Source organism: Lathyrus oleraceus, chromosome 6 (genome assembly GCF_024323335.1).
Source record: "Lathyrus oleraceus cultivar Zhongwan6 chromosome 6, CAAS_Psat_ZW6_1.0, whole genome shotgun sequence".
In the NCBI taxonomy this organism is placed as follows: domain Eukaryota; kingdom Viridiplantae; phylum Streptophyta; class Magnoliopsida; order Fabales; family Fabaceae; genus Lathyrus; species Lathyrus oleraceus.
The window spans coordinates 358,652,176-358,677,035 of record NC_066584.1 but is presented as its reverse complement, the minus strand read 5'-3'; the positions used below and the strand labels follow the sequence as shown (position 1 = coordinate 358,677,035).

The 24,860-nt window shown below is 40.6% G+C and overlaps 1 protein-coding gene across 1 annotated transcript; it reads right to left on the bottom strand.

The window, feature by feature from the left end:
* Window positions 1-23,056: 23,056 nt before the first annotated feature.
* Window positions 23,057-24,860, bottom strand: LOC127095627 (zinc finger BED domain-containing protein RICESLEEPER 2). The gene is made up of 3 exons (XM_051034295.1): window positions 24,439-24,860; window positions 23,477-23,582; window positions 23,057-23,350 (listed from the first exon to the last, which is right to left on the bottom strand). Exons 1-3 carry the CDS (start codon window positions 24,858-24,860, stop codon window positions 23,057-23,059), a joined length of 822 nt encoding a protein of 273 aa, XP_050890252.1.

Below are 24,860 nucleotides of genomic sequence, written 5' to 3'. Positions count from 1 at the left end.
CTAATAGTTCTTTGAGAACTTGTTGTGCTGCTGCTTGATTGTATAAACCAATTGAGGTAGACTCTCTTGTCTCCATGTAGTCTGGAAGACCTGGCTTGTTATTTAGCCAGGCAACTGTCTGAAGTCCTCCTTAAGAGGCGATGTTTGTGATTGTTTAACTTTGTCCCCAAGCAGGAAAAGACCTTGATTAAGGCAATTGGCAGAACCCAAGGGATGTGAAATCCATCCCCTGCTATTCTTGTTGAGTCGTCCCTCTGCTCACACCACTGTGTTGATGCATTGGGACATTAACCCAAGATCCATGTACAGTTGTACAGTTGAGTCAGAGTCATGAGTGTAGAAGGGTTCCCACTTTCTGAACCCACACTCCTTTGTCTGAAGCTCTCCCTGGCCAGAGATAAGAGCTGTGAGGCACACCCCTCACTTCCATTTCATCTGGCTTCACCCTGACTCTCAATGTCAGGGTTAAGAGCTAATATCACCTGACACAGTTGTGTTGCTTTTGCAACTTAACCCTTGATTGAGCCCACCTTGTCTGGATATAGTGTGTGCTAATTGCGAATGTTTGCTTTGTTTTGATTATGCTTGCATGCTTTGTTTTGCCTGTTTAGGATTAGCTTGCTGCCTGTGCAAGTTAGGATAGAAACCATAACATAGGGCAATGATGCATGATAACATCTAGGCTCGAGTCCAGCTCCCTAGTAGTGTGTCTCCCTTTGTATCTGGTTAGAATTTCTTTCCCGTTCAGGGGAACTACGTCGCCCTGATCCTCATACCAGATGAGGTACGTAGGCAGGAGACCGTGCGAGGTCTCTCTGGGCAACCCTTTTTCTTTTTTGTGTGTGTTTGCTTGACAGTTGCTAGGCTCGAGTGCCTGACTCCTTAGTAACTTGTTGCTTGTTTCTTCTTGTGTGTCTGGATATGGATGTAAGACCAGTGATTGGCTGTCCGTATCCTGATTGTGTTTGTTTGGTTCGGAAGCCGATGTAAGTCCAGCAATTGGCGTTTGGGTTCCAAGTTTGCCTGCGTTTGTGTGTGTCCTATTTGGCGTGCGTGAGCCGAACTACGGCAGCTCTGATTCTCGTTCCAGACGAGATACGTAGGCATAGGATGCGATATCCTAGCGAGCCCTCTCCCCTCTTTCCCCACCTGTGTTGTCTTCAGTGTGTGTGTGTGATGTTTATTTTAGCAACCTTTTTCTATCGTTTGAGCGTGGATCCCGTCGAGTACGACGGACGTGAGGGGTGCTAATACCTTCCCCTTGCGTAACCGACTCCCGATCCCATTCTCTTTGGTCGCGAGACCATGTTTTTCCCAGGTTTACTTCGAGCGTTTCCTTTCCCTCTTTTGGGATAAATAACGCACGGTGGCGGCTCTGTGTTGTGTTTGTTTTAGCCCGCCGGTTGTTTTTCGCGGATGCGACACTAGGTTAACATTCTTTTTCGGTATTCAGACTGACTCTCACCGTACCAGACGGATTCTTCTTTCAAGACCACCTCTTTGCTGTTTCTGACAGGCATTGTTACTTCACTTCACTTCAGTGCAAATTTTCGGGCTTTTATTATATTCAATCCCTTGATACCTCGAAAGTGCGAAAGTCGCTGCTATCTTCTTTTCGGGACTCCAGTTGATTGAATAGGGGCAGCTGTAATACCTCAAAATTTGCCCCCTCATGCATGCATTCATTTTTAGGTCATTTAACATTTCACATTGCATTTCATCATGTCAATCGGAATTAGATCCAAGAAACTTGAATATCATCCAAGACACTTTGTGGGTCCTATCTGGGTGATCAGTCAACACAAAGGAATGGCTTGAGATACTTCCAACATGTTCAAATGGGGTCTATTCATCAGTCAAAACGTTAATCTTGAAGGAGAAAAAGTTTGTTCATGAACTGTCATGCTCGCTAGGCGAAGCCCACGCGTTTCGAAAAAAAAAACGAAAAAAAAAATTAAAATAAATAAATAAATAAATAAAATATAACAGAAAAATCTTGGACTTGGACCTCTCTCTTTTGAGCCCACAAAGTCACAAAAATCAAGTTATAAATTCTAGACTTCCATCTCCCAAAAAACCCTGGGAAAAAGATAGTGAGAGAAGAGCTAACAGAGTTCAGAGCAACCTCCAGAGACTGAAAGGAACTCATCTACAAATAGCCAATTCCATCTCATATAAACCCTCAGATTGCTTTCCAAACCCAACCGGGCAATTCAATTTCATTCGATCTCTTCAATCAGGTTTTCCCTATTTCCATTACTCTATGCTTTCAATTTGAATGCTCTGAATGTATGAGATATTACCGTTAGGTTTTGCATGTGGGCACATGTTTTAGTATGTATGTCATGTCTTGATGTGTGGATCCTTGCCCCTGACTTTGAATTTTGATACCCTTTTGATGCATGTGTTTAACAAGAGGTTTAGGCCTCCTACACTTGGTTGCTTTTTGTGAGCTCTTTTTGTGAATTTTAATGGCATGATTCATGTGGTTACATTTTGATTTGGGGCAACTCTTGATTGCACCCCATCTTGTCACTCTAACCTGTTTGTTGAGTTTTTTGTGAGGGCTCACATGACTCCTGAAAGGATAGCTTGCTTGGCATTCCACTTTATTTGTGGGATACCACCTGGAGGTTTATTCCGATTACCTGTGCTGACTTGCTTTCTTTGGTGGTGCCAGCTTGAGAGATCTCTGGGTTTCTTGTGTCGTTAGTTGCTATTACTTCGGATCTTTATCCGTGTGGTACTTTTACATCTTTCCCGCATTTTACCGCTTTCTTAGCTAGAAGACCTCAATAAGAGGCAATGTTTTCTTTTGTTTGTTTACTTTTGTGCCCAAAGACCTCCATGCAGAGGCAATTGACGGATAAAAGGGATTAGTAATCAATCCCTTGTTATTCAGTGTGTCGTTCTTTATGCTCGCACTACGTGTCGATGCTTTAGAACAAAAGCCCAAGATCTTTTGTCCGGTCAGTCAGTGGAGAGGGTTCCACCTTTCTGAATCCCCACTTTTTGTCATGAGCTCACCCTTTCCAAGGTTAAGACCTATGAGGTCTTATCCTCATTACCCTTTTGATCTGCTCACCCTGACGTTCAATGTCAGTGGTTAAGAGCCCATTTGATTACCTTTCCATGGCTTGTTTGTCGAGGTTGATATGACCCCTCTTGACTAAAGCCCTACCCATGTATGTTTGAGCCCCCCTGTTGGCGTGTTTACTTTAAGATACATGTTTTGTGTGGTGTGATCGTTTCCCCATAAGATTGCTAGGCTTCGTATAGTCTCTCGTTTGCATGTCAATTAAGGTAGCACTGTTCCTTCGTCTAGGACTTCCTTTTTGCATGAGCATTCCTAAAACACAAATAAACTCATTGATTTTTCTTCTCCTAAGAACACGTTAACTCCTTCTACTACAGGCGAGTAAGTCTCCAAAGGTCGAGCATCCGGTAGATTGCGTAGTAACGTCGTTCATCCTAAAACACAACCCTTAACCCGTAGTTAGCCGAACTACGGCTTGCTCTGATTCTCATTCCAGATGAGATACGTAGGCATAAGACGCGATGTCTTAGCGAGCACACTTCTCCTTAGCCAATAGGTTAGCCGAGCTACGAAGACTCTGATTCTCATATTCATATGAGATACGTATGCAGTGGATGCGACATCCGTGCGAGTCATTTTCTTTTGACCCCCCTTTTAGTAAATAGTACATTAGATAAACCTACACCCTTTAGACAAGAACAACAAAAGTGGATCTCGTAGAGTACTACAGATGCGTAGGGGTGCTAATACCTTCCCTTTGCATAATCAGCTCCTGAACCCAAGATTTGGTTGCGAGACCTTGTCTTTTCCTTTCCTCTTTTCAGGTTTACTTCGAGCGTTTCCTTTCCCTCCTTTGGGATAAATAACGCACGGTGGCGACTCTTCTGTCATCTCTTTTCTCGCCGATTGTTTTTTTCGCATTCCTTTTTTCAGGTTGCGACAGCTGGGCCTTCAACCCTCCCTAGCCAAGGAGTAGAGGAGTTGAGAGATGAAGACCGTTCACGTGCTTGGATCCGTGAACGAGAGGAGTTGCTTCAGCATATCAGAGAGAAGGATGCTTTGATAGAGTTCCTTGAGCACCAAGTTATTGATGATCCTGATGACGCATTGACTTCTCTACTTCCTCACTCTTCCAAGTTTTGGAAGAGGAAGTATGATTGACTCGCCAAAGAGAAGGCAGATATGGAGGCAGCCTATAAGAGGGAGGTGAAGAGGCTTCGTGCAGCTCATCTTCCGATCTCGAGGGCTTTGGACGATTTCTTCTAGGGATCCATAGGATGTTCATTTTCCTTCTCTCTTGTATTGTATCTGGTTACCAAGACTGTACTTCTTTGGCGTAAAAACATTTCCAAATATTAATTGACGTGATATTTTCGTATGTGATAAACGTTTAATATTTCCAAAATTTGCAAATAAGACTCTAAAGTTCCTCTGATATAAATATTAAATCATAAGCATTGCATGCATCATGTTTATCTATTCCTAGGGGTTTATATCTTCTTCTTGATTCTAGTCGGGGTTTTCTTACATTGTTTATCTAATGTCAGACTAGAATCAAGGGGTAGAATACCCTTTGAAATTGATAAACATGTCATTGCGTTTGCATATTCATTAGCATGTCTTGCATAACAGGTACCGTCGTAGTGTTCTCATCTTGTTTGGTATTCCACTATTAGGATAGCTGACTCAGGCATTCACCGATACGGTACCCGAAGGAATCAACAGAGAGCAATGGAAGGTTTACAAGCAGAGCTCGCTGAGATGAGGATTCGCATGAATCAGTTCATGGAAGTGGTCCAAGGAGTGGCTCAGGGACAGCAGGAGATTAGATTGTTGGCACAGGGGAATCCCCCTACTACTCAACCGGAGGTTGTGGCTGACCCTCCCGCTGGAGAGGCTAATGGACCCAATGGACCGGGGCCTATCCCAATCCCACATGGCAACCTTGTTCAACAACTCATCCATGATGATCAGGAGGATCAATTCCCCCTGCTTCAGGAGGACTTTGGCATGGGTCATGGTATGGACTCTATGTTTCGGAGACTGAAAGAGAGGTTGAAAGTTGTGGAAGGGCAGAATGCTCTTGGTGTGGATGTTGTTGAATTGGGGCTGGTCCCAGGCGTGAGAGTTCCGCCAAAATTCAAAGTCTCTGTGTTTGATAAGTACAATGGAAACTCTTGCCCGAAGACTCATATACAAGCTTACTTCCGCAAGATGATCGCGTATTCTGATGATGAGAAGTTGCTCATGTACTTCTTCCAGGACAACCTAGCTGGGGCATCCTTGGAGAGGTATATGAGGCTGGACAGAGCCTATATTCGCTGTTGGAGAGACCTGGCTGAGGCCTTTGTGAAGCAATATCAGTACAATGCAGATATGGCACCTGACAGGACTCAGCCCCAGAATCTGTCTCTCAAGAGCAACGAGTGCTTCAAAGAGTATGCTCAACGCTGGAGAGAGTTGGCTTCCCGTGTTCGGCCTCTGATGTTGGAAAAAGAGATGGCCAACATGTTTATGAACACACTGTCTGGGTCTTATTTGGAGCGTCTGGTGGGTTGCAACGCCTCAAATTTTGCTGATGTGGTCTCTACCGGTGAGAGAGTGGAGAACTACTTGAAGACATGTAAGATCCAAAATGGGGTTGGATCATCTTCGGGGTCAAAGAAGTCGTTCTTAGGAGGACAGAAGAGGAGAGAAGGGGATGAAATGCCATATATTCTTATCAGAACAGGGGTAACCGGAGGAATAACTTTCAGAATTACCATCAACAACCTTATGTTGCAGCTGTTGGTGTAAGCCCTAGAGGCCAATACTTTTGGTACTTGTATCGAATTATTTAAAGGAATTTTCTTTATTATGGTTGATTAATAAAGTCCCTGGAATAGATAGTCCATTTAATGTATTAAGTGTGACTTAATCATGAGAACACATTAAACATAAGGACACTATTCTTAAAGTATCCGTAGTCGAGCTTTAATGTGAAGTGGGATAACATTAAAGCATTAAGACTATTATGTTTGTAGACTGATGATCACATCTCATGGATCATGGATAAAGAGTTATCAAGTCTTAAACATAGGTATGAATATTAGGAGTAATATTTATACCGGATTGACCCGCTATGAGAATACTATATAGAAAGTTATGCAAAGTGTCATAAGTTATTCTCATGGTGATAATAGTGTATACCACTCTTCGACCTGAAACCACTATGGATCCTAGATGTAGAGTCGAGTGCTTTATTGCTGATCCAACATTGTCCGTAACTGGATAACCATAAAGACAGTTGATGGGTACTCCACGAAGCATGCTGAGGGACATGAGTGTCCTAGATGGAATTTGTCAATCCTGCGTAACAGGATAAATGTCTATGGGCCCAATATTGAACTGGACAAGGGTGACACGGTATATACCTTGTGTTCGATTTTATACATAAGGGCAAAGGGGTAATTATACACATAATTATTATCACAGGAGGTTTTGTCAGATCACATGACATTTTCGTGACTTGGGTAGCAGTGATGTGTTGCTAGATACCGCTCACTGTTTATTATGTTAAATGCGTGATTTAATATAATTGCCAACGCCGCGAAAACCTATAGGGTCACACACAAAGGAGGGATTGATGAGAGATAGAGTAACTAAGGAACACCGTAAGGTACAATGCACTTAAGTGGGAGACGAAATATGGTAAGGTACCAAATACTTAAGTGATTTTGGGCATATTATAAGATATGGGCCAAAATACACTTAAGTGGGCTTTTTAGCTTGAAGCCCACACAAGTGGTTCTATAAATAGAACCCCTTGGGTAGAAGCATTGTCACTCCAATCCACTCATTTGTTTCCCTCTTTCTCTCACTCAAAGCCTTCATTCACAAACAACTAGCACTGCGATTGAAGGAATCCGTTCGTGTGGACTGAGTAGAGATGTTGTCATCGTTCAACGTTCGTGATCGCCCCGTGGATCTGTATCAAAGGTTTTGATCATTATCAGAGATCTGCACCAAAGGTTTGAATCGCCACAAGAGGTAACGATTCTATCACTGTTCATGCCCATTCGTAAGGATCACTAAATGGAGAATTTTTTAAATTCCGCTGCGCCTTGGATGGCAATTCTCCAACATCAGTAGTGACCATTCCGGCTGCAGCACCAGTGCAACAACAACAACCTCAACGTCAACAAAGTCAATACCAACAACAACAGGGTAACAGACCTGCTTATCAACAGAGAAGAGGATGATGGATAGGCATTTTCACACTCTTCCGATGTCGTATGCCCAGTTGCTTCCCAACCTTCAACATTTACAACTTGTGCAGTTATGCATTTTGGCTCCTCCCATTGGCAGGCTTCCAGTGTATTATGACGCCAATGCTAGATGTGAGTTCCACTCTGGGGCACCTGGCCACACTATTGAGAACTGCAAAGTTTTTAAGCACGTAGTTCAGGACCTTATTGATTCAAAGGCCATTAACTTTGCGTCGGCTCCTAATGTTGTCAATAATCCTATGTCGCAGCATGGTGGGGCAAATGTTAACATGGTTGAAGGAGAAGCCAAATCAGTTGGCCAGATCTTTGCAATCAACGAGGAAGATGAGGATAGTGATTGCGACATTGACAACTGGGTGCGTCCAAGGGTCCCGGGTGAACTTCTCCGCAATTGGTCTTCTGAAGAGATTATCCAAGCCACTCTTCTTGAAGAGTAATTTTCTTTGTTTATTCATGCATATCCAAGTCTTACGGCCCGCCCAGGGCGTAATGACTCATTGTAGGGCTCATCTATGTGGATACCTGGATTTTTTATCATAAATAAATGACGTCTTTTTGCATTCAAATATTTTGTTCACTGTCTTTCTATTTTTGCAGTTTTCAAAAATCAAAAATAAAAAAGTATACATTTGGCAATGTTTTGTTTAGTTTCCACTTCTTGTTCACACTCATAAGCACATACCATCACTCATGCAGATGCACGTCACCGGATCCTATTGATAACAGTTCTGCTATGGCTCGCTTCGACTTTGAAATCCAATCTTTCAAGCTGAAAAAGAGGGTGATGAAGACTGTGAACTCCCTGAAGAACTTGCCAGGTTATTAAAACAGGAGGAAAGGGTCATTCAACTGCATCAAGAGTCTGTTGAAGTGATTAATCTTGGCACCGAGGACGTCAAGAGAGAGATCAAGATAGGGGTTGCTTTGGAAGATAATGTGAAGAAGGGGCTGATTGAATTGCTGCAAGAGTATGTTGACATCTTCGCTTGGTCTTATCAGGACATGCCAGGGCTTGACACCGACATTGTGGTACACCATTTGCCTCTCAAAGAGGATTGTCCTTCGGTCAAGCAGAAGCTCAGAAGAACAAGACCAGAGATGACTGTCAAGATAAAGGAAGAAGTGCAAAAACAATTGGATGCAGGGTTTTTAGCGGTTACAAATTATCCGCCATGGGTTGCAAATATCGTTCCAGTACCTAAAAAGGATGGAAAGGTACGGATGTGTGTTGACTACCGGGATCTGAACAGAGCTAGTCCTAAAGATGATTTCCCATTACCTCACATCGATGTTTTGGTGGATAACACGGCTCAGTTCTCAGTATTCTCCTTCATGGATGGCTTTTCTGGCTATAATCAAATTAAGATGGCACCAGAAGACATGGAGAAGACAACTTTCATACCCCATGAGGCACCTTCTGCTACAAGGTGATGCCGTTTGGTCTGAAGAATGCTGGGGCAACATATCAACGAGCTATGGTAACTCTTTTCCATGATATGATTCATCATGAAATCGAGGTTTATGTTGATGATATGATTGCCAAATCTCAGACGGAAGAAGAACATTTGGTGAATTTGCAGAAACTGTTTGAGCGTTTGAGGAAATTCAAGTTGAGGCTTAATCCTAACAAGTGTACTTTCGGGGTGAGATCTGGAAAACTGCTGGGTTTTATTGTTAGTGAAAAAGGGATTGAGGTGGATCCGGCCAAAGTGAAAGCAATACAATAAATGCCTGAGCCAAGAACAGAAAAACAAGTCTGTGGTTTCTTAGGAAGGTTAAACTACATTGCAAGGTTCATCTCTCATCTAACAGCCACGTGTGAGCCAATATTCAAATTGTTGAGAAAAGATTAGGCCATCAGGTGGAGTAATGATTACCAAAGGGCTTTCGAGAAGATAAAAGAGTATTTGCATAATCCTCCAATCCTTATGCCTCCGGTCCCAAGGAGACCGCTGATTATGTATTTGACAGTACTTGATAATTCCATAGGTTGTGTTCTCGGTCACGATGAGATAGGTAGGAAAGAGCATGCCATCTACTACTTGAGTAAAAAAATCACAGATTGCGAGTCGAGATACTCAATGCTTGAAAAGACATGTTGTGCACTTGCATGGGCTGCTAAGCGATTGAGACAATACATGTTGACTCACACAACCTTACTGATCTCCAAAATGGATCCAGTCAAGTATATATTTGAGAAGCCAGCTCTCACCGGAAGGGTTGCTCGTTGGCAAATGGTACTGACAGAGTACGACATCCAGTATACATCCCAGAAAGCCATCAAAGGGAGTATTCTGTCACACTATCTTGCTCAGCAGCCGATTGATGATTATGAGCTGATGAAGTTTGATTTTCCGGATGAAGACATCATGTTCCTCAAGATGAAAGACTGTGAAGAGCCAGTTGTTGAGGAGGGACCTGATCCAGATGAAAAGTGGACTTTAATGTTTGATGGGGCCGTCAATGCCAAAGGAAGTGGAATTGGTGCTGTCATTACCACTCTGAAAGGTGCCCACATGCATTTCACCGCTCGTCTGACTTTTGAGTGCACCAATAATGAAGCTGAGTATGAAGCTTGTATCTTGGGTATCGAGCAAGCCATTGATTTGAGAATCAAGACTCTGGATATCTTCGGAGATTCAGCTCTAGTGATCAATCAAGTGAATGGTGATTGGAATACTCTCCAGCCTAATCTGGTCCCCTACAGAGACTACACGAGAAGACTGTTGACTTTCTTCACAACAGTAAGGTTGTATCATATACCTCGTGATGAGAACCAGATGGCAGATGCTCTTGCTACTCTATCCTCCATGATCAAGGTGATTCGGTGGAACTATGTTCCCAGGATCGATATTATGCGCCTTGATAGGGCCGCATATGTGTTTGTTGCTGAACTGGTAGTTGATGACAAGCCCTGGTATCACGACATCAAGTGCTTTCTGAAGAATCAAGAGTACCCTGCAGGGGCATCCAACAATGACAGAAAGACTTTGAGAAGATTGGCAGGCAGTTTCTTCTTGAACAAAGATGATATGCTGTATAAGAGGAACTAAGACATGGTTTTGCTCAGATGCGTGGATAGACACGAAGCAGACATGTTAATGCAGGAAGTTCATGAAGGCTCCTTCGGTACTCATACCGGCGGACATGCAATGGCTAAGAAATTGTTGAGAGCAGGTTATTACTGGATGACCATGGAATCTGATTGTTTCAAATATGCTCGGAAGTGTCATAAATGCCAGATTTATGCTGATAAGGTGCATGTGCCGCCAAATCCTCTGAATGTGATGTCTTCGCCGTGGCCGTTTGCTATGTGGGGCATTGATATGATTGGAAAGATTGAGCCGACTGCTTCCAATGGGCATTGCTTCATCCTTGTTGCCATCGACTATTTCACCAAGTGGGTCGAAGCAACGTCATTTGCGAAGGTCACCAGACATGTGGTTGCCCGATTCATCAAGAAAGAAATCATTTGTCGTTATGGGATTCCCGAAAGAATCATTACTGATAATGGTTCTAATCTCAATAACAAAATGATGAAAGAGTTGTGCAAGAACTTCAACATTCAACATCACAACTTTTCCCCTTATCGTCCTATGAACGGTGTTGTTGAGGCAGCAAATAAGAACATAAAGAAGATTGTGCAGAAGATGGTCGTTACGTACAGAGATTGGCATGAGATGCTACCCTTCGCCTTGCATGGGTACCGTACTTCAGTACGTACATCGACCGAGGCAACCCCTTACTCCCTTGTGTATGGTATGAAAGCAGTCCTACCTGTTGAAGTGGAGATTCCTTCTCTAAGAGTCCTGCTGGATGTCAAGTTAGACGAAGCTGAATGGATTCAGACAAGGTTCAATGAGTTGAGTCTTATCGAAGAGAAGCGAATAGCAGCCATTTGTCATGGGCAATTGTATCAGAGTCGGATGAAGAGAGCCTTTGATCAGAAAGTGCGTCCTCGATGCTTCCAAGTCGGAGATTTGGTGTTGAAAAGGATCCTTCCTCCTCAGACAGATCACAGGGGCAAGTGGACTCCTAACTATGATGGACCGTATATTGTCACCAAGGTTTTTGATGGTGGAGCCTTAATGCTTGAAACTATGGATGGTGAAAACTTCACTTCCCCTGTGAACTCAGACGCAGTTAAAAAATACTTCGCATAAAATAGACCTGCTGGACGATAAAAAGAATAGTCCAGGCAAAAAAATGGGCATCCCGGCGAACCAAGAAAATGAAAAAGGTTCGGGCAAAAGTTAGGGATTAAAAAATGAAAAGATTGTACACCCAGTAAGTTGAAAACCTAAAAGGGCAACTTAGCAAAAATGGGTATCCCAGTGGATTGAAAACCCGAAAGGGCGATCCAGGCAAAAGTTAGGGATTAAGCGAATGGCTGCATTTTGAGTAGTTCTGAATATCATCTCGTGTCGATAACCGGAAACTTCCGAAGGATAGGAAACAGTCCAATCACCTTTTTCGGAAAGCTGATCATCTGGAGGATCTTGAAGACGAGCAAATCATAGCAGAATTGGAACCCGATAGAAATCCATTTCACATTGCCATTAGATTAATTTCTGTTTTTTATCTGTTGTGCAATTACCTCTTTCCAGGGATTGCTTCCTGATGTAAATACCTATTCATAGGCCACTCAATCAATAAAATCATGTTATTCAGTACATCTCTGTGTTCATTTTCATTTTACTGTTTTGTTTGCAAAAATGACGTCTGAATTTTTGATAAACATTGCATCATGAAACATAAGAGCTTTACAGGTACATGCTTAATAAACATTGAAAATTGCTGTAAATTTTAAGTGCTTTGGATCGTCTATTCAAAACAGGTACACTCGGGGCATTTCCTTAAGGTCCCCATCAAATGATCGCGGATGTTTTTCCTCAACAGTTGGAATTTGGTATCTTATCCCTGCAGAGCTGGTCCGAGCGCTGGATTCTTCAATCCCCAACAGGCTCTCACTGTTGTACTTCCCTAAGCATTTGTTTCAGATTATACATTCACCAGTAGAGTCGACAGTGTCAGACTGTATATCCCCAGCAGAGTTGACAGTGCCAGACTGTATCTTCCCAGTAAAAGCGCCTGCTCCTCAAAGTTCGATGCCAGATCGATGATCTCGACGCTAGACCCATGGTCTCTTTCCTTGAAGCAGAATATCGGTACCGTATCGGTGGTTACTTCCCTTGCTGAGTCGTCTCTCTCGCAGATTATGGTTGCCAGAACCACTGCCGCTTTCCTCAGCAACAAGTTTTCAGTGCCATTCTCTCACCAATCAGAGCCTCGATATTTTGTTATTTTCCAGAACACCGTGTGGCGGGTCATTTCCCCCCAGAGTTCTTTGTGCTGTGCATCTCCAACAACCTTGCCAGGATCCAGAAGATGGTGATCATTTCCCCAGCAGAATTCCTTGCCTCATCTTTGCGTTCTCTCTAATCAAGCATTTCGCATCCCTGCATGTAGAATCATATTGCATTGCATCCTCCCAAATTGCATAGCATTTCCATTTTCATGGAGCATTACGCCATTGAAAAATTCAAACATATGCATGTAAAGCATAAGGCATTCTCGGTGTCCCAAGTGATAAGCCAGAAGTTGTTTCCAGTACTCAGACTGAAGATTATTCATGACTTATCTTTATTATTCCCAGCAGGGGTCGTTGGCCCACGCGCCGCCTCAATTATCATTTTCCCTATTTCTGTCGATGCTGACAGACATGAAAGTTTCTGGTATTCAGACCGAAGTGGCATTCAGGCCAGTTTTCCAATGTTCAGATCGAAGAAGTTTCCGACATTCAGGTCGATGCAACTTGTGGCATTCAGGCCGGTTTTTCGGTATTCAGACCGAAGTGGCATTCAGGCCAATTTTCCGATGTTCAAATCGAAGAAGTTTCCGACATTCAGGTCGATGCAACTTGTGGCATCCAGGCCAGTTTTCCGGTATTCAGACCGAAGTGGCATTCAGGCCAGTTTCCCAGTGTTCATACCGATGTTTGATAATCAAGTATCGTCCGATGCTCAGATCGAAGTCATTTCCAGTATTCAGATTGATGAGCGGCATTCAGGCCATGGTTATTTCTGTGTTACCATTTATTTTGGTATTCAGGCTAACATTCTTTTTTCGGTGTTCAGACCGACTCTCACCGTACCAGACGAATTCTTTTTCAAGACCACCTCTTGGCCGATTCTGACAGGCATTGTTACTTCATTTTTTCACTTCAATGTAAATTTTTGGGCTTTTATCGTATTCAATCACTTGATACCTCGAAAGTGCGAAAGTCGTTGTTATCTTCCTTTCGGGTTTCCAGTTGATTGAATAGGGACAGCTGTAATACCCCAAAATTTACCCTTCATTTTTCCTGGAAGCGTGGGATTATGTTTTACACTTCATTAGCATCATATTAGGTCATACTCATTGCATACTGCATTAGTGACATGAAGATCAGGTTTTGATCGATCACTCCTTAACAGAAGGAGCCCACGCAAAGCAAGATTGAGAATTGGACTTCATTTTCTAAGTATACAAGTCTCAAGGGTCTCAGGGGGGTCCAATTATCTTATTATGGTCCTCAGTTCATCAGTGAAGGATTCAAAGCTATCAGAGTGTTCATTTGGATTTAATCAGAAATTAGGGTTTCATGGCTACCTGCAACGGGCAATGTTTGGTTGGAAGTAGAGGAGCTCATCCATGTCATGATTAGAGAGGCATCTTGGCCTAGGAAGATTCACAATTATCTCAGAAAGATCCATTGGCAATTAGTGCAATCAGTTCCTGATCATTTTGCCCTAAAACTAGGGTTTGGTATAAAATCAGTTTATTTTTTATTCTTTGGGTGAAACTCTTTTCCATGGCCCTCCATATGTCCACAAGGTTCTACATACAAAAAATCATCTCTTTATTTGAGCTAGAAGTGCTTCAATTGATCAATGGAATCAGGAATCAGATAGTTTGGGAAAAGTCGATTGTGGGGCCAGAAAAGTCAACTCTTGACATTTTGAGAGTGGAATCTCAAAATCCATGCCTAGGGGATCCTACATGTGAAATTTGACCAAGGTTGGATCATGGATTCATCATTTAATCAGGAATTGGAAAAGTTACTTAATTTGGAAACGGTTGACTTTCCATTTAGGGCAAGTTTTCATGATCATTGCACTCACTTTAAGCCCATTTTGCATCAAGATAAAAGCTCCATTTGAACATTTCTCCAACATTAAAGTTGTTCCTCTTGTTCCAAGCTTTCTAGAGATATAAAGTTTGCTCCATTTGGATTAGAATTGAGAAAGTTATGCTTAGTCAAAGTGAGACATTTTTTTAGGACACTTAGAAAAATTTCTAAGTCCAAAATCTTCAAAATTTGTCAAGACTTCTTGGCCAGTTTTCTTGCACTTCAAGGCATTATTTAAAAATACTTTCTTCACAACAATTGCACCTTGCCATGTCCTCTTTCACATCCGTTTTGAATCATCTCATTTGGATCCATGGTTTAAGAGATACATTCATTTAAAGTGGGCACCATGACTTGATTTTCTATGAAGATTTTGGGTCTGGCTGGCCCAATCAGATTTTCTAAGCATGTTGCACAAACCAGTCACGTTTTTTACCTCTTTTGGCCATGCATTGGACATCCATTCACTTAAGTTTGGCCCAAAATAACAACATTTTACACATCACTTCACACTTTTATTCTTATGAATAAATCACTTATTAAAAAACCCATGAGAACACCTAATCCACCCTATTTAAGAAGCTGAAACCCTAACCCTAAAGGAGCATTGAAATTTCGTGGCAAGGAGGCAAAGTTTAATCACATATCAGATTCTATTCCTCTTCCATTCCATTTCTACTTTCCATTAGGTAATCATCTCTTCCATGGCCATGTTTTGATATATCTATGATTGCTTACCATGTTCATCACCATTAATCCTTCCATTTTCATATTTCTTTTTCTTATTTAAAATATTTTCTTCGTCCATAAAATTACCCAAAAATATTTTTCACTTTTCTTAACGTTTTATTTAATTTTATATAATTTTCATTTTCGTATTTTTTTAATATTAATATTTTATTTTAATTATTTATTCTAAATGGTCCATTCTAACACACTTTTTTTATTGATTTTATTTTTATGACTTAAAGTTATTGTTAACATTTGATTTTTGGGATGAAGGTTGACCACTGTCTCATGGTCAACCTGAACTTTTCTTGGAATTTTATTTCACATTTTCAATTTATTTTGGATTTATTTTTAACCTAGTTTGGTTGGTTGACTTTTAATTTGACTTCTGTTTTATTTTAATTAATTCACGTGCCAATTTTCATTATTTTTAAAATCCTTTTGGGGGATGATGATGTCCTGACCCCACCTTATTTAGTTTATTTTTTCATAATTTTCTTGATTAACTTACTATTTATTCTTGATTTATTTCTAACCTAGTCTTATTATTTGACTTTTGGTTTGACCTATGTTTTGTTTTAATTAATTCACGTGCCAATTTTCATTATTTTTAAAATATTTTTGAGGGATGATGATGTCCTGACCCCACCTTATTTAGTTTCATTTTTCATAATTTTCTTGATTAATTTGCTATTTATTTGGTATTTTTTAAGTTGACTTGAATTTTCAGTTGACTTCTTTATGATCGATGTTTGACTTAGGGATTGCTTATGGCAATTGAAGAGATCTTTTGATCCTCCCTTGTTCATCTTATATGCCATGTATTAGAGGCCTTTTAACTTGATTTTATTTGGTCCTTACCTCATTTCCTGATTAAATTATTCAGTGGATCCTTCGTGTGCATATTTTCATCTGTTTGATTCATCTGTTATCTTTTATACTTGTTTCTCTCATTCATGCTTTATATTGCTTGATTATTTAACATGTTCATACTCCAATGCATTGGTTAAATGCTCCATTATTTGATTCTTTGGTTTGATTATATATTGTTTATTTATCCGATCTGATTGATAACTGTTGCCTACTCGAATTGAACAACAATACCAATTGTCCTTCCCAGAATTCTTTCCTGATGATTCTCTGATCATGCCACTTCCGTGTTTTCTCCTTGTACATCTTTGCATTCTCATATGCCTGATTACGAAATTCTTCTAACTCGTGAAGTTGAAGAATTCGGGATTCACCGGCTTTTGCAAGATCACAATTTAAGAACTTGGATGCCCAAAAGGCTTTGTGCTCTAATTCCAGAGGAAGATGATAAGCCTTACCATAAATCAGCTGATACGGAGACATGCCAATTGGTGTTTTGAAAGCGGTTCGGTACGCCCATAACGCGTCATCCAATTTGATTGCCCAATCTTTTCGTGAAGCACTCACTGTCTTTTCCAAAATCTTTTTAATTTGCCGATTAGACACTTCAACTTGCCCACTCGTTTGGGGATGATATGGTGTGGCAATCTTGTGTTTCACATTATATTTCTTCAATAAGTTCTCCATGAGCTTATTCAAGAAATGTGTTCCTTCATCACTGATAAGTGCTCTAGGCACACCAAACCTTGAGAAGATGTTTTGTTTAAGGAAGTTTACCACTGCTCTCGCGTCATTAGAAGGGAGGGCTACGGCTTCCACCCATTTGGAGACATAGTCCACAGCCACCAAAATATAATTTTTTCCAAAAGAGGGTGGAAATGGCCCCATGAAGTCTATCCCCCAAACATCAAATAATTCCACTTCAAGCATGCCCTTTTGAGGCATCTGATTCCTCCTAGAAATATTTCCTGTCCGTTGGCATCTGTCACATTCCTTCACAACCACTTGGGCATCCTTAAACAACGTGGGCCAGTACAACCCTGATTGGAGGACTTTTGCGGCTGTCCTGTCTCCACTAAAGTGTCCCCCATAATCTGAGTCATGACATGCCTTTAAGACTTCATTTTGTTCTTCCTCAGGGACACATCGACGAATTAGTCCGTTTACCCCTTTCTTATACAAGAATGGTTCGTCCCACAAATAAAACCTGCAATCATGAAGAAACTTTTTCTTTTTGTTATAATCAAAGTCATCAAGAATTATACCACCCACCAGGTAGCTTGCGTAGTCAGCAAACCAAGGAACACCCACCACCGCGAGGATTCTTTCATCTATAAACTCGTCCTTTATGGGATGTTTCTCTTCCGTCTCTTCAATCGGAGACATTCGAGATAGGTGGTCAGCAACGGTGTTTTCACACCCCTTTTTGCCTCGAATTTCAAGGTCAAATTCTTGCAACAGCAAGATCCATCTGAGCAGCCTTGGCTTCGAGTCCTGTTTAGAAAAAAGATATTTCAACGCAGCATGGTCAGTATAAACAATTACCTTTGTTCCCAACACGTATTGCCGAAATTTGTCAAAGGCATAAACCACAGCCAGTAACTCCTTCTCTGTAGTTGCATAATTCATCTGGGCTGGATTCAACACATGGCTAGCATAGTAGATGACGTGGAGGCGTTTGTCTTTTCTTTGCCCCAAGACTGCCCCTACTGCTATATCGCTCGCATCGCACATTATCTCAAAGGGTAGAGACCAGTCAGGCGAGATCACTATAGGAGCAGACACCAATTTACTTTTCAGAGTCTCGAAGGCTTCGTTGCACTTTTTGTCAAACAGAAACGGAGTATCCTTCACAAGCAGGCTAGTCAAAGGTTTTGCGATCTTGGAGAAATCTTTTATGAACCTATGATAGGATCCTGCATGTCCCAAGAAACTCCGTATACCTTTCTCATTCACAGGATGAGGGAGATTGGCAATTACCTCCACTTTTGCCTTGTCAACTTCTATCCCTTGATGGGAAATTTTATGACCTAGTACTATCCCTTCTCTCACCATGAAGTGACACTTTTCCCAATTCAGAATTAGATTGGTTTGTTGACATCTTTCCAGCACAAGTGAAAGATTATACAAACAATTTTCGAAAGAAGATCCAAAAACCGAAAAATCATCCATAAAGACCTCCATATGCTTCTCAAGCATGTCGGAAAATATGGATGGCATGCACCTCTGAAATGTCGCAGGTGCGTTGCATAAACCAAACGACATTCTTCTATAAGCAAAGATTCCATACGGGCATGTGAATGCTGTTTTTTCTTGATCCTCAGGTGCCACAGCAATTTGGTTGTACCCCGAGTACCCATCCAGAAAACAGTAGAAATCATGACCTGCCAATCTTTCCAACATCTGATCGATAAAAGGTAAAGGAAAATGATCCTTCCTTGTAGCAATGTTTAGTCTTCTACAGTCTATGCAAACTCTCCAACCTGTAACCGTACGGGTGGGGATCAACTCATTTTTCTCATTTTTTATCACAGTTGTCCCTCCCTTATTTGGCACCACATGAACTGGGCTCACCCACGAACTGTCAGATATTGGGTAAATTAACCCCGCATCTAAAAGTTTCACAACCTCCTTGCGAACAACTTCTTTCATAGCTGGATTCAGTCTTCTTTGAGGTTGGACGACCGGTTTCTGATTATCCTCCATCAAAATCTTGTGCATACACATCGTCGGGCTGATTCCTTTCAAATCGTCCATCGCCCACCCAATAACACCTTTGTATTTCTTTAGGACTTTGATTAGCTCTCCTTCTTGGGTCTCTCTCAAACCTGAATTGATGATTGCTGGACATTTTTCCTCATTATCAAGAAAGACATATTTGAGATGTTCTGGTAATTGTTTCAACTTTATCCCCTTTTTTATATCCTGTTTTGATTCTGAAGATGTTTTAGGTCGAAGCTCCTCCCACCGTTGCGGTCGGGAACGAACCCAAGGCGGTTGTTCCTTTAACATCGCTACCACTTAGGATTCTTTCTCATCAATTCCTTCAGTATCCTCAACAATAGATAAACTCAAAACTCTCTCCAAAGGAAGCTTGGGTGTTGTGATTTGCATAGATTGAGCAAAAACTGTATTTAACACTTCAATACTTTTACTCGCCCCTTCGTCATCCTTGAATTTCATAGTATCCCTCACATCAATTTTGAGCTTTTCATCATAAACTTTGAGGGTCATGGTTCCTTCCTCAATATCTATCATGCATCTTCCAGTTTCCAGGAAATGTCTTCCCAATATGAGAGGAATCTCCTCATCTTCCGGCATCTCGAGTATCACAAAACCCACCAGGGATACAAATTTATCAATCTTCACCAGAACATCTGTTGCTATACCATAGGGTCTCTTCATAGAATGATCCACAAACTGCAGTGTCATGCGAGTATCCTGCACCTCCCCTAACTCAAGTTTTTTGTAAATCGAGAGGGGCATTAGACTCACACTTGCTCCCAAATCGATCAGTGCCTTTTTGAATGATCTATCTCCAATGGTACAAGGAATAGTGACTGCACCTCTATCTTTTTTCTTCATCGGAATTTTTAGGCCCTGCAAAATAGCACTACAAGTTTCAGTTAGCATGACTAGTTCACTGTCGATCGACCTTTTCTTTGATATGATGTCTTTCATGAATTTGGCGTAGATCGGCATCTGTTCCAGAGCTTCAGCAAAAGGTATGTTGATCTCGAGCTTCTTGAATAATTCTAAGAATTTCTCAAAAAAAAAATCATGGAGATCTTTCTTCTTTGTTCTTGTCGGAAAAGGAAGAATGATCTTTGGTTTTTGTTTCTCTTGCTGGCTTGTTGGCTTGACCACTACTTCTTCAGTTTGTTTTGACTCTTCTCTAATCTTCAAGTCAACTTCCAACAATCCATCTTCTTCAACCTGTTCGTCAACTTGTGGTTCCTTAGCTTTTCCTTTTCTGGTGACCACAGCTTTAATGTGACTTTGATCACGGGGATTAACAACTGTCCCACTAGGAAGCGTGCCAGGTGCATGGGAGTTTGAGGCTAATTGTTGGGCGATTTGACCCATCTGAATTTCAAGATTTTTTATGGATGCTGTAGTGTTCTTCTGATTATTTTGAGTCTCCTCTTGGAATTGGATGTTGTGAGCTGCCATCTTTTCAATTGCGATCTCCCAATCTGCCTTCTTAGGTACCTGTTGTTGCTGTTGCTGATATTGATTTTGATATTGACCCTGTGCCTGCTGTTGCACGTTCCCTCTTTGATCTTTCCATGCAAAATTGGGATGATTTTTCCACCCCGGATTGTATGTGTTGGAGTAGGGATTGTTCTGCTTTAAAAATTTTATATCTTCGATCTGTTGCGGTGTTGCAAAATAATGAACAGTATTGTGTGGTCCATTGCAAATGTCACACACTTCACTCGGTGCCTGTTGCACTTGAGCCACTTTCTGAGCACCTATGTTTAGTGCTCTCAACCTTTTCTCTACATCCGCAGCAACGGCTTCTTCAATTTTCAGCTGTTTATTTGTTTCCAGCTTCAAGTCAATAACTGCAGATTTGCTTGATACCCTGTCATATAACTCTAAATGCTCGTTGGAGGCAATAGCTTCAATTATCTTCTTCATACTGGTGGTTGTTGCAAAGTTGGTTGAGCCACCAGCTGCTGAATCAAGGATTTGTCTCGTTTGAATTCGAAGACCATTGACAAACATTTGCATTTGTTCAGTTTCATCCATGTTGTGAGTAGGACAAGCCACTAGGATTCTCTTGAATCGTTTGTAGGCATCTCCTAGTGACTCACCCTCCTTCTGTTTGAAGTTTAGGATCTCATATCTTTTCCGCAATGACACCGATGCGGGAAAATACTCCTGCAAGAATGTTGTTTCCATGTGCTCCCATGTAGTGATACTACCAGCAGGTAAGGAATAGAACCACTCTTCAGCCTCATCTGCTAAAGTGAATGGGAACATACGAAGTTGGACTGCTTCTTCGCTATGTCCAGGCATTTTCAATGTTGTGCTCATGGTTAAAAATATTTGCAGATGCTTGTTGGCATCTTCATTCACTCTTCCAAAGAAGGACCATCTTTCGAGTTGATTGATGGTGCTGGGATGCAGCTGAAATTGTTCCACATTAATCGGTTGGTTGACAATTGTCATACGACCACTCGGGTGTTGGTTCCACCATAGTCACCGAGGAGTCTCTCTGGTGGTGGTGGATTAGCAGCCATGATTTCAGGAACTGTTTCCGCTTCTGAATCTGAATTCTCTGAGTGCACTGAAACAACTTCTTCCTCCGCTTTCTCTGCTAATTCCAGTTTCTTTCTCTTAGCTTGTCTGAGTCTAGCGCGAAGAGTTCTTTCTGGATCTGCGTCAAAAGGAAAATTCGTTGAGGCCTTACCTCGCATAAACAAGTTAGACAAAGATTAGAATTGAATAACAAAATTGTCACAGATAAAATTTTAGTTGGCGAGCAACAAAATTTCGATAGAATAGAAATTAAAATATGTAGTTTGGCAATCCCCGACAACGGCGCCAAAAACTTGATCGGAAAAATAACAAGTGTACTATTTTTACCGATGTAGTAATAAGGAGTTTTATTTCCAAGTATCGATCTCAAGGATTGCGTAGGAAATACTTATTTTAATTTGATTCTATCAGAACAAAAAGATAATGGTTGGGTTGTTTGGGAATTTATAATAGTAAACACACAAAGAGTCAAAATAATTGATTAAGATAAAAGATGCTAGGGTGAGCGGTTGAGTTAACCGGTTATAAATTCAGTCAAGATTTCCTTAATACATATGAAACATTCAATCACCTAACCTCAGAATGTTCTTACTTAAGTCCTTAAGGAAGAAACTATTAAACTACCAATTCTTACTCAAATGTCCATTCAATTAATCATTGGTTTTTATCATACAAAATATCAAGGTTTACGGTGATTTACGAAAGTTACTAGTCCTAGATGATGCATTCATAAACCCAATTGTGTGAAAACCCTAACAATCACAATCCTGTTATTGGAAGTCATAGATCAATTTGTATTTGTCCGATACAAAAGCATAATAACATCACACAATTGAATTGAAATACGTAACATAGTAATCAAGAAATCATTGGTTCAAATTCATAGCATGCGATAACATCAGGACCACCCCCTAGCATCAGGGGGTTTAGCCTCTCATAGTACTTAAAGAACTCAGAATGTAAAGATTAGACATAACAAAGAATTAGGAGAGTTTGATCTTCAATGGTGGATGCCCTTGAATCTCGCCGTCTTCAAATCCTTCGTATTCGCTATCTTCTCCAATGTAATGTTTTCTTTCGTCTGTCAAAAGGTCCCCTCTTCTTTCTCTTCCAAGCCTTCTTATAGCTTCAGATGCATCTCTTCCAAGCAAAAGGTCCAAACTACCCTTAATGAGCAGAATCGGTTCACAAAGCAAAAATTAGGTTTTCCAAGCTGCGTCCAATCAACATGGCCGTGTGTCACCACACGGGTGGCCGTGTTGTTCTCCATAATTAATTATTTTCAGCACAAGCTACAGAGGTAACAACACGGGCCGTGTTCCCCTACACGGGTGCCCGTGTTAATGCACTGTTTTAATCAACACGTCCGTGTGGTGACACACGGGTGCCCGTGTTGATCTCTGTTTTTCTTCTCCTCTTTTGCTCTGCCTGATCAACAACACGGGCAGTGTTGTGGCACACGGGTGCCCGTGTTGACCTGCTGTTTCTTCATATTTTTGGATTTCAGAGTGTCCATAACTTCACCATTCTTGCTTTTAAACCTGTGCAATGGCCTGTAATAACGACACTACCAAACGAAGCATAAACGAGATCTTTTTGACATAAACTTGTAATCGAATGCAATGCGATACCAAACCAACAAAACATGATAAATGACTCCAAAGCAACTAAAAACAAACATAAATCTTACTAAAGTGATGACAATATGTCGGATTAACGGCGGGAATTCAATGGGAATGGTGACCGATCACTAACACTACCAAAAACTTGTGGCTCATTTGAATTACCTTGAGGAGGCATAAATCCAGCACAATATTCCTCATAAATAGATTTCAAACAAGAATCTAAGTTTGCTTTCAAAGCATCAGGATCATCCTTATTATAGTACCGCCTTACCATCCAATCGACCAATATAATCGTACGCCTAGGGTCGAAAACTAGAGCAATCAACAACATCATGTTAAGCTTCTCATGAGTTCCCCAATACGTATCATACTTCTTCTTCATCTTTTGATTTACTGAACTTTAAAGTTTATCTTCAGATGCACACATATCCACAATGCTCTTTCCAATACCCAAGACCTCAAACATATAAATATTTACTATCAAATAAGATGACCTTGATATGTGTACTGTAGCATCATAAAGCAACTTCAAGAATGGAATGATTAAGTTAATATGCTTCCAATCGTCTTTCGTCGGGACACATTTTCCCTTCTTTGTCAACTCATTCACATACCTAGTACAACATAAAATGTTTAACATAAATTTACAAGTCATGCCAGTTGATCAAACAAACACAAAAGCATGGTAGGTGTGAGTCAAAGTGTGACATGACAATGCTATATATGAAGATGCATTTTATTTAAAATTCTAATACCACTCACTCGTATGTGGTACAAAAAGAAGCAATGGCAGTGAAGAAACAAACACACTTTCCTATAAATCATATAACAATCCATAAAATTTTCAAAAAATTTGTAACTTAAGCATTCAAGCTTTGTTACAAAAAATTTGGGTTATTAAGATCAAGCCAATGATGTCAAATAGTGGCCATAGCGGCGTTATAGCTTTGTAATACATATGAATTTAAACAGACAACTTTCGTCATGAGGTAAGCAATTTAGTACAAAGTTTATAGTGTAGCAGAATTTGAATAAAACCTTCTGCCACTGATAACATTGGAGAAAACCTAGATCAATGAAAGTTGTATCAATGAAAGCTAGATCAATACAACTTAAATAGAAGCTTAAATGACAGCATTGGACAAAATGCTTCTTAAATAGAAGCAAAATTAGCAAAAGTCCCATTTTTTTCTCAATGAAAGCTAGATCAATTACAAAAACCTCTTAGATTTCACAAAGAATCCAATGAAATAACAAATTGAAGTGAATTTAGTGGAAATAGAACCATATGAAACAAAGCTTGAATGCATGTGATGACAGTAAAACATAAATCTAAGGCACCAAACTGTCCCATTTAGGATTCATAAATAACATAACAGTCCATAAAAATTTCAAAATATTTGTAACTTAAGCATAACTTTTTTAAGCATATAATCAAACTCATTAAGTCAAAATATAGCTTTCACGTACCTTTTATTTCGAATACCTAATTCATCAAAGATTCTTTCATATTTTGATGCGGATACTAACATCAAGTAAGTTGAATTCCAAAGAGTCTCAACATCTAGAGAAACTAAACCTTTATAGTCCATGCTCTCCTCATCAATACTTGCCTTGAATTTAGCAAGCCCCACAGGAGAAGATCTAGCATACCAAACAACATGATAAACTCTATAAACAAAATTATCAATGTCTTTCAAACCTTCTTTCATAATTAAATTCAATACGTGTGCGCAACACCTCATATGAAAATGGTTTCCGCTCATAACTAAACTATTCTTAGACAAAAGCCTTATCTTGAGACGTTCAGCTCCAACATCATTATATGAAGCATTATCAACCGTCAAACTAAGCACGCAGTTTAAACCCCAATTGTTCAAACACAACTCCAT

Bases quoted from the DNA above. Each gene is read 5' to 3' on its own strand.
- LOC127095627 (XM_051034295.1), bottom strand. From the start codon at position 24,860: ATGGAGTTGTGTTTGAACAATTGGGGTTTAAACTGCGTGCTTAGTTTG. The intron at 23,583-24,438 runs GTACGTGAAAGC...ATGTTGTACTAG, and splicing joins TTAGGTATTCGAAATAAAAG to GTATGTGAATGAGTTGACAA. The intron at 23,351-23,476 runs GTACACATATCA...GTAAATCAAAAG, and splicing joins AGTTGCTTTATGATGCTACA to ATGAAGAAGAAGTATGATAC.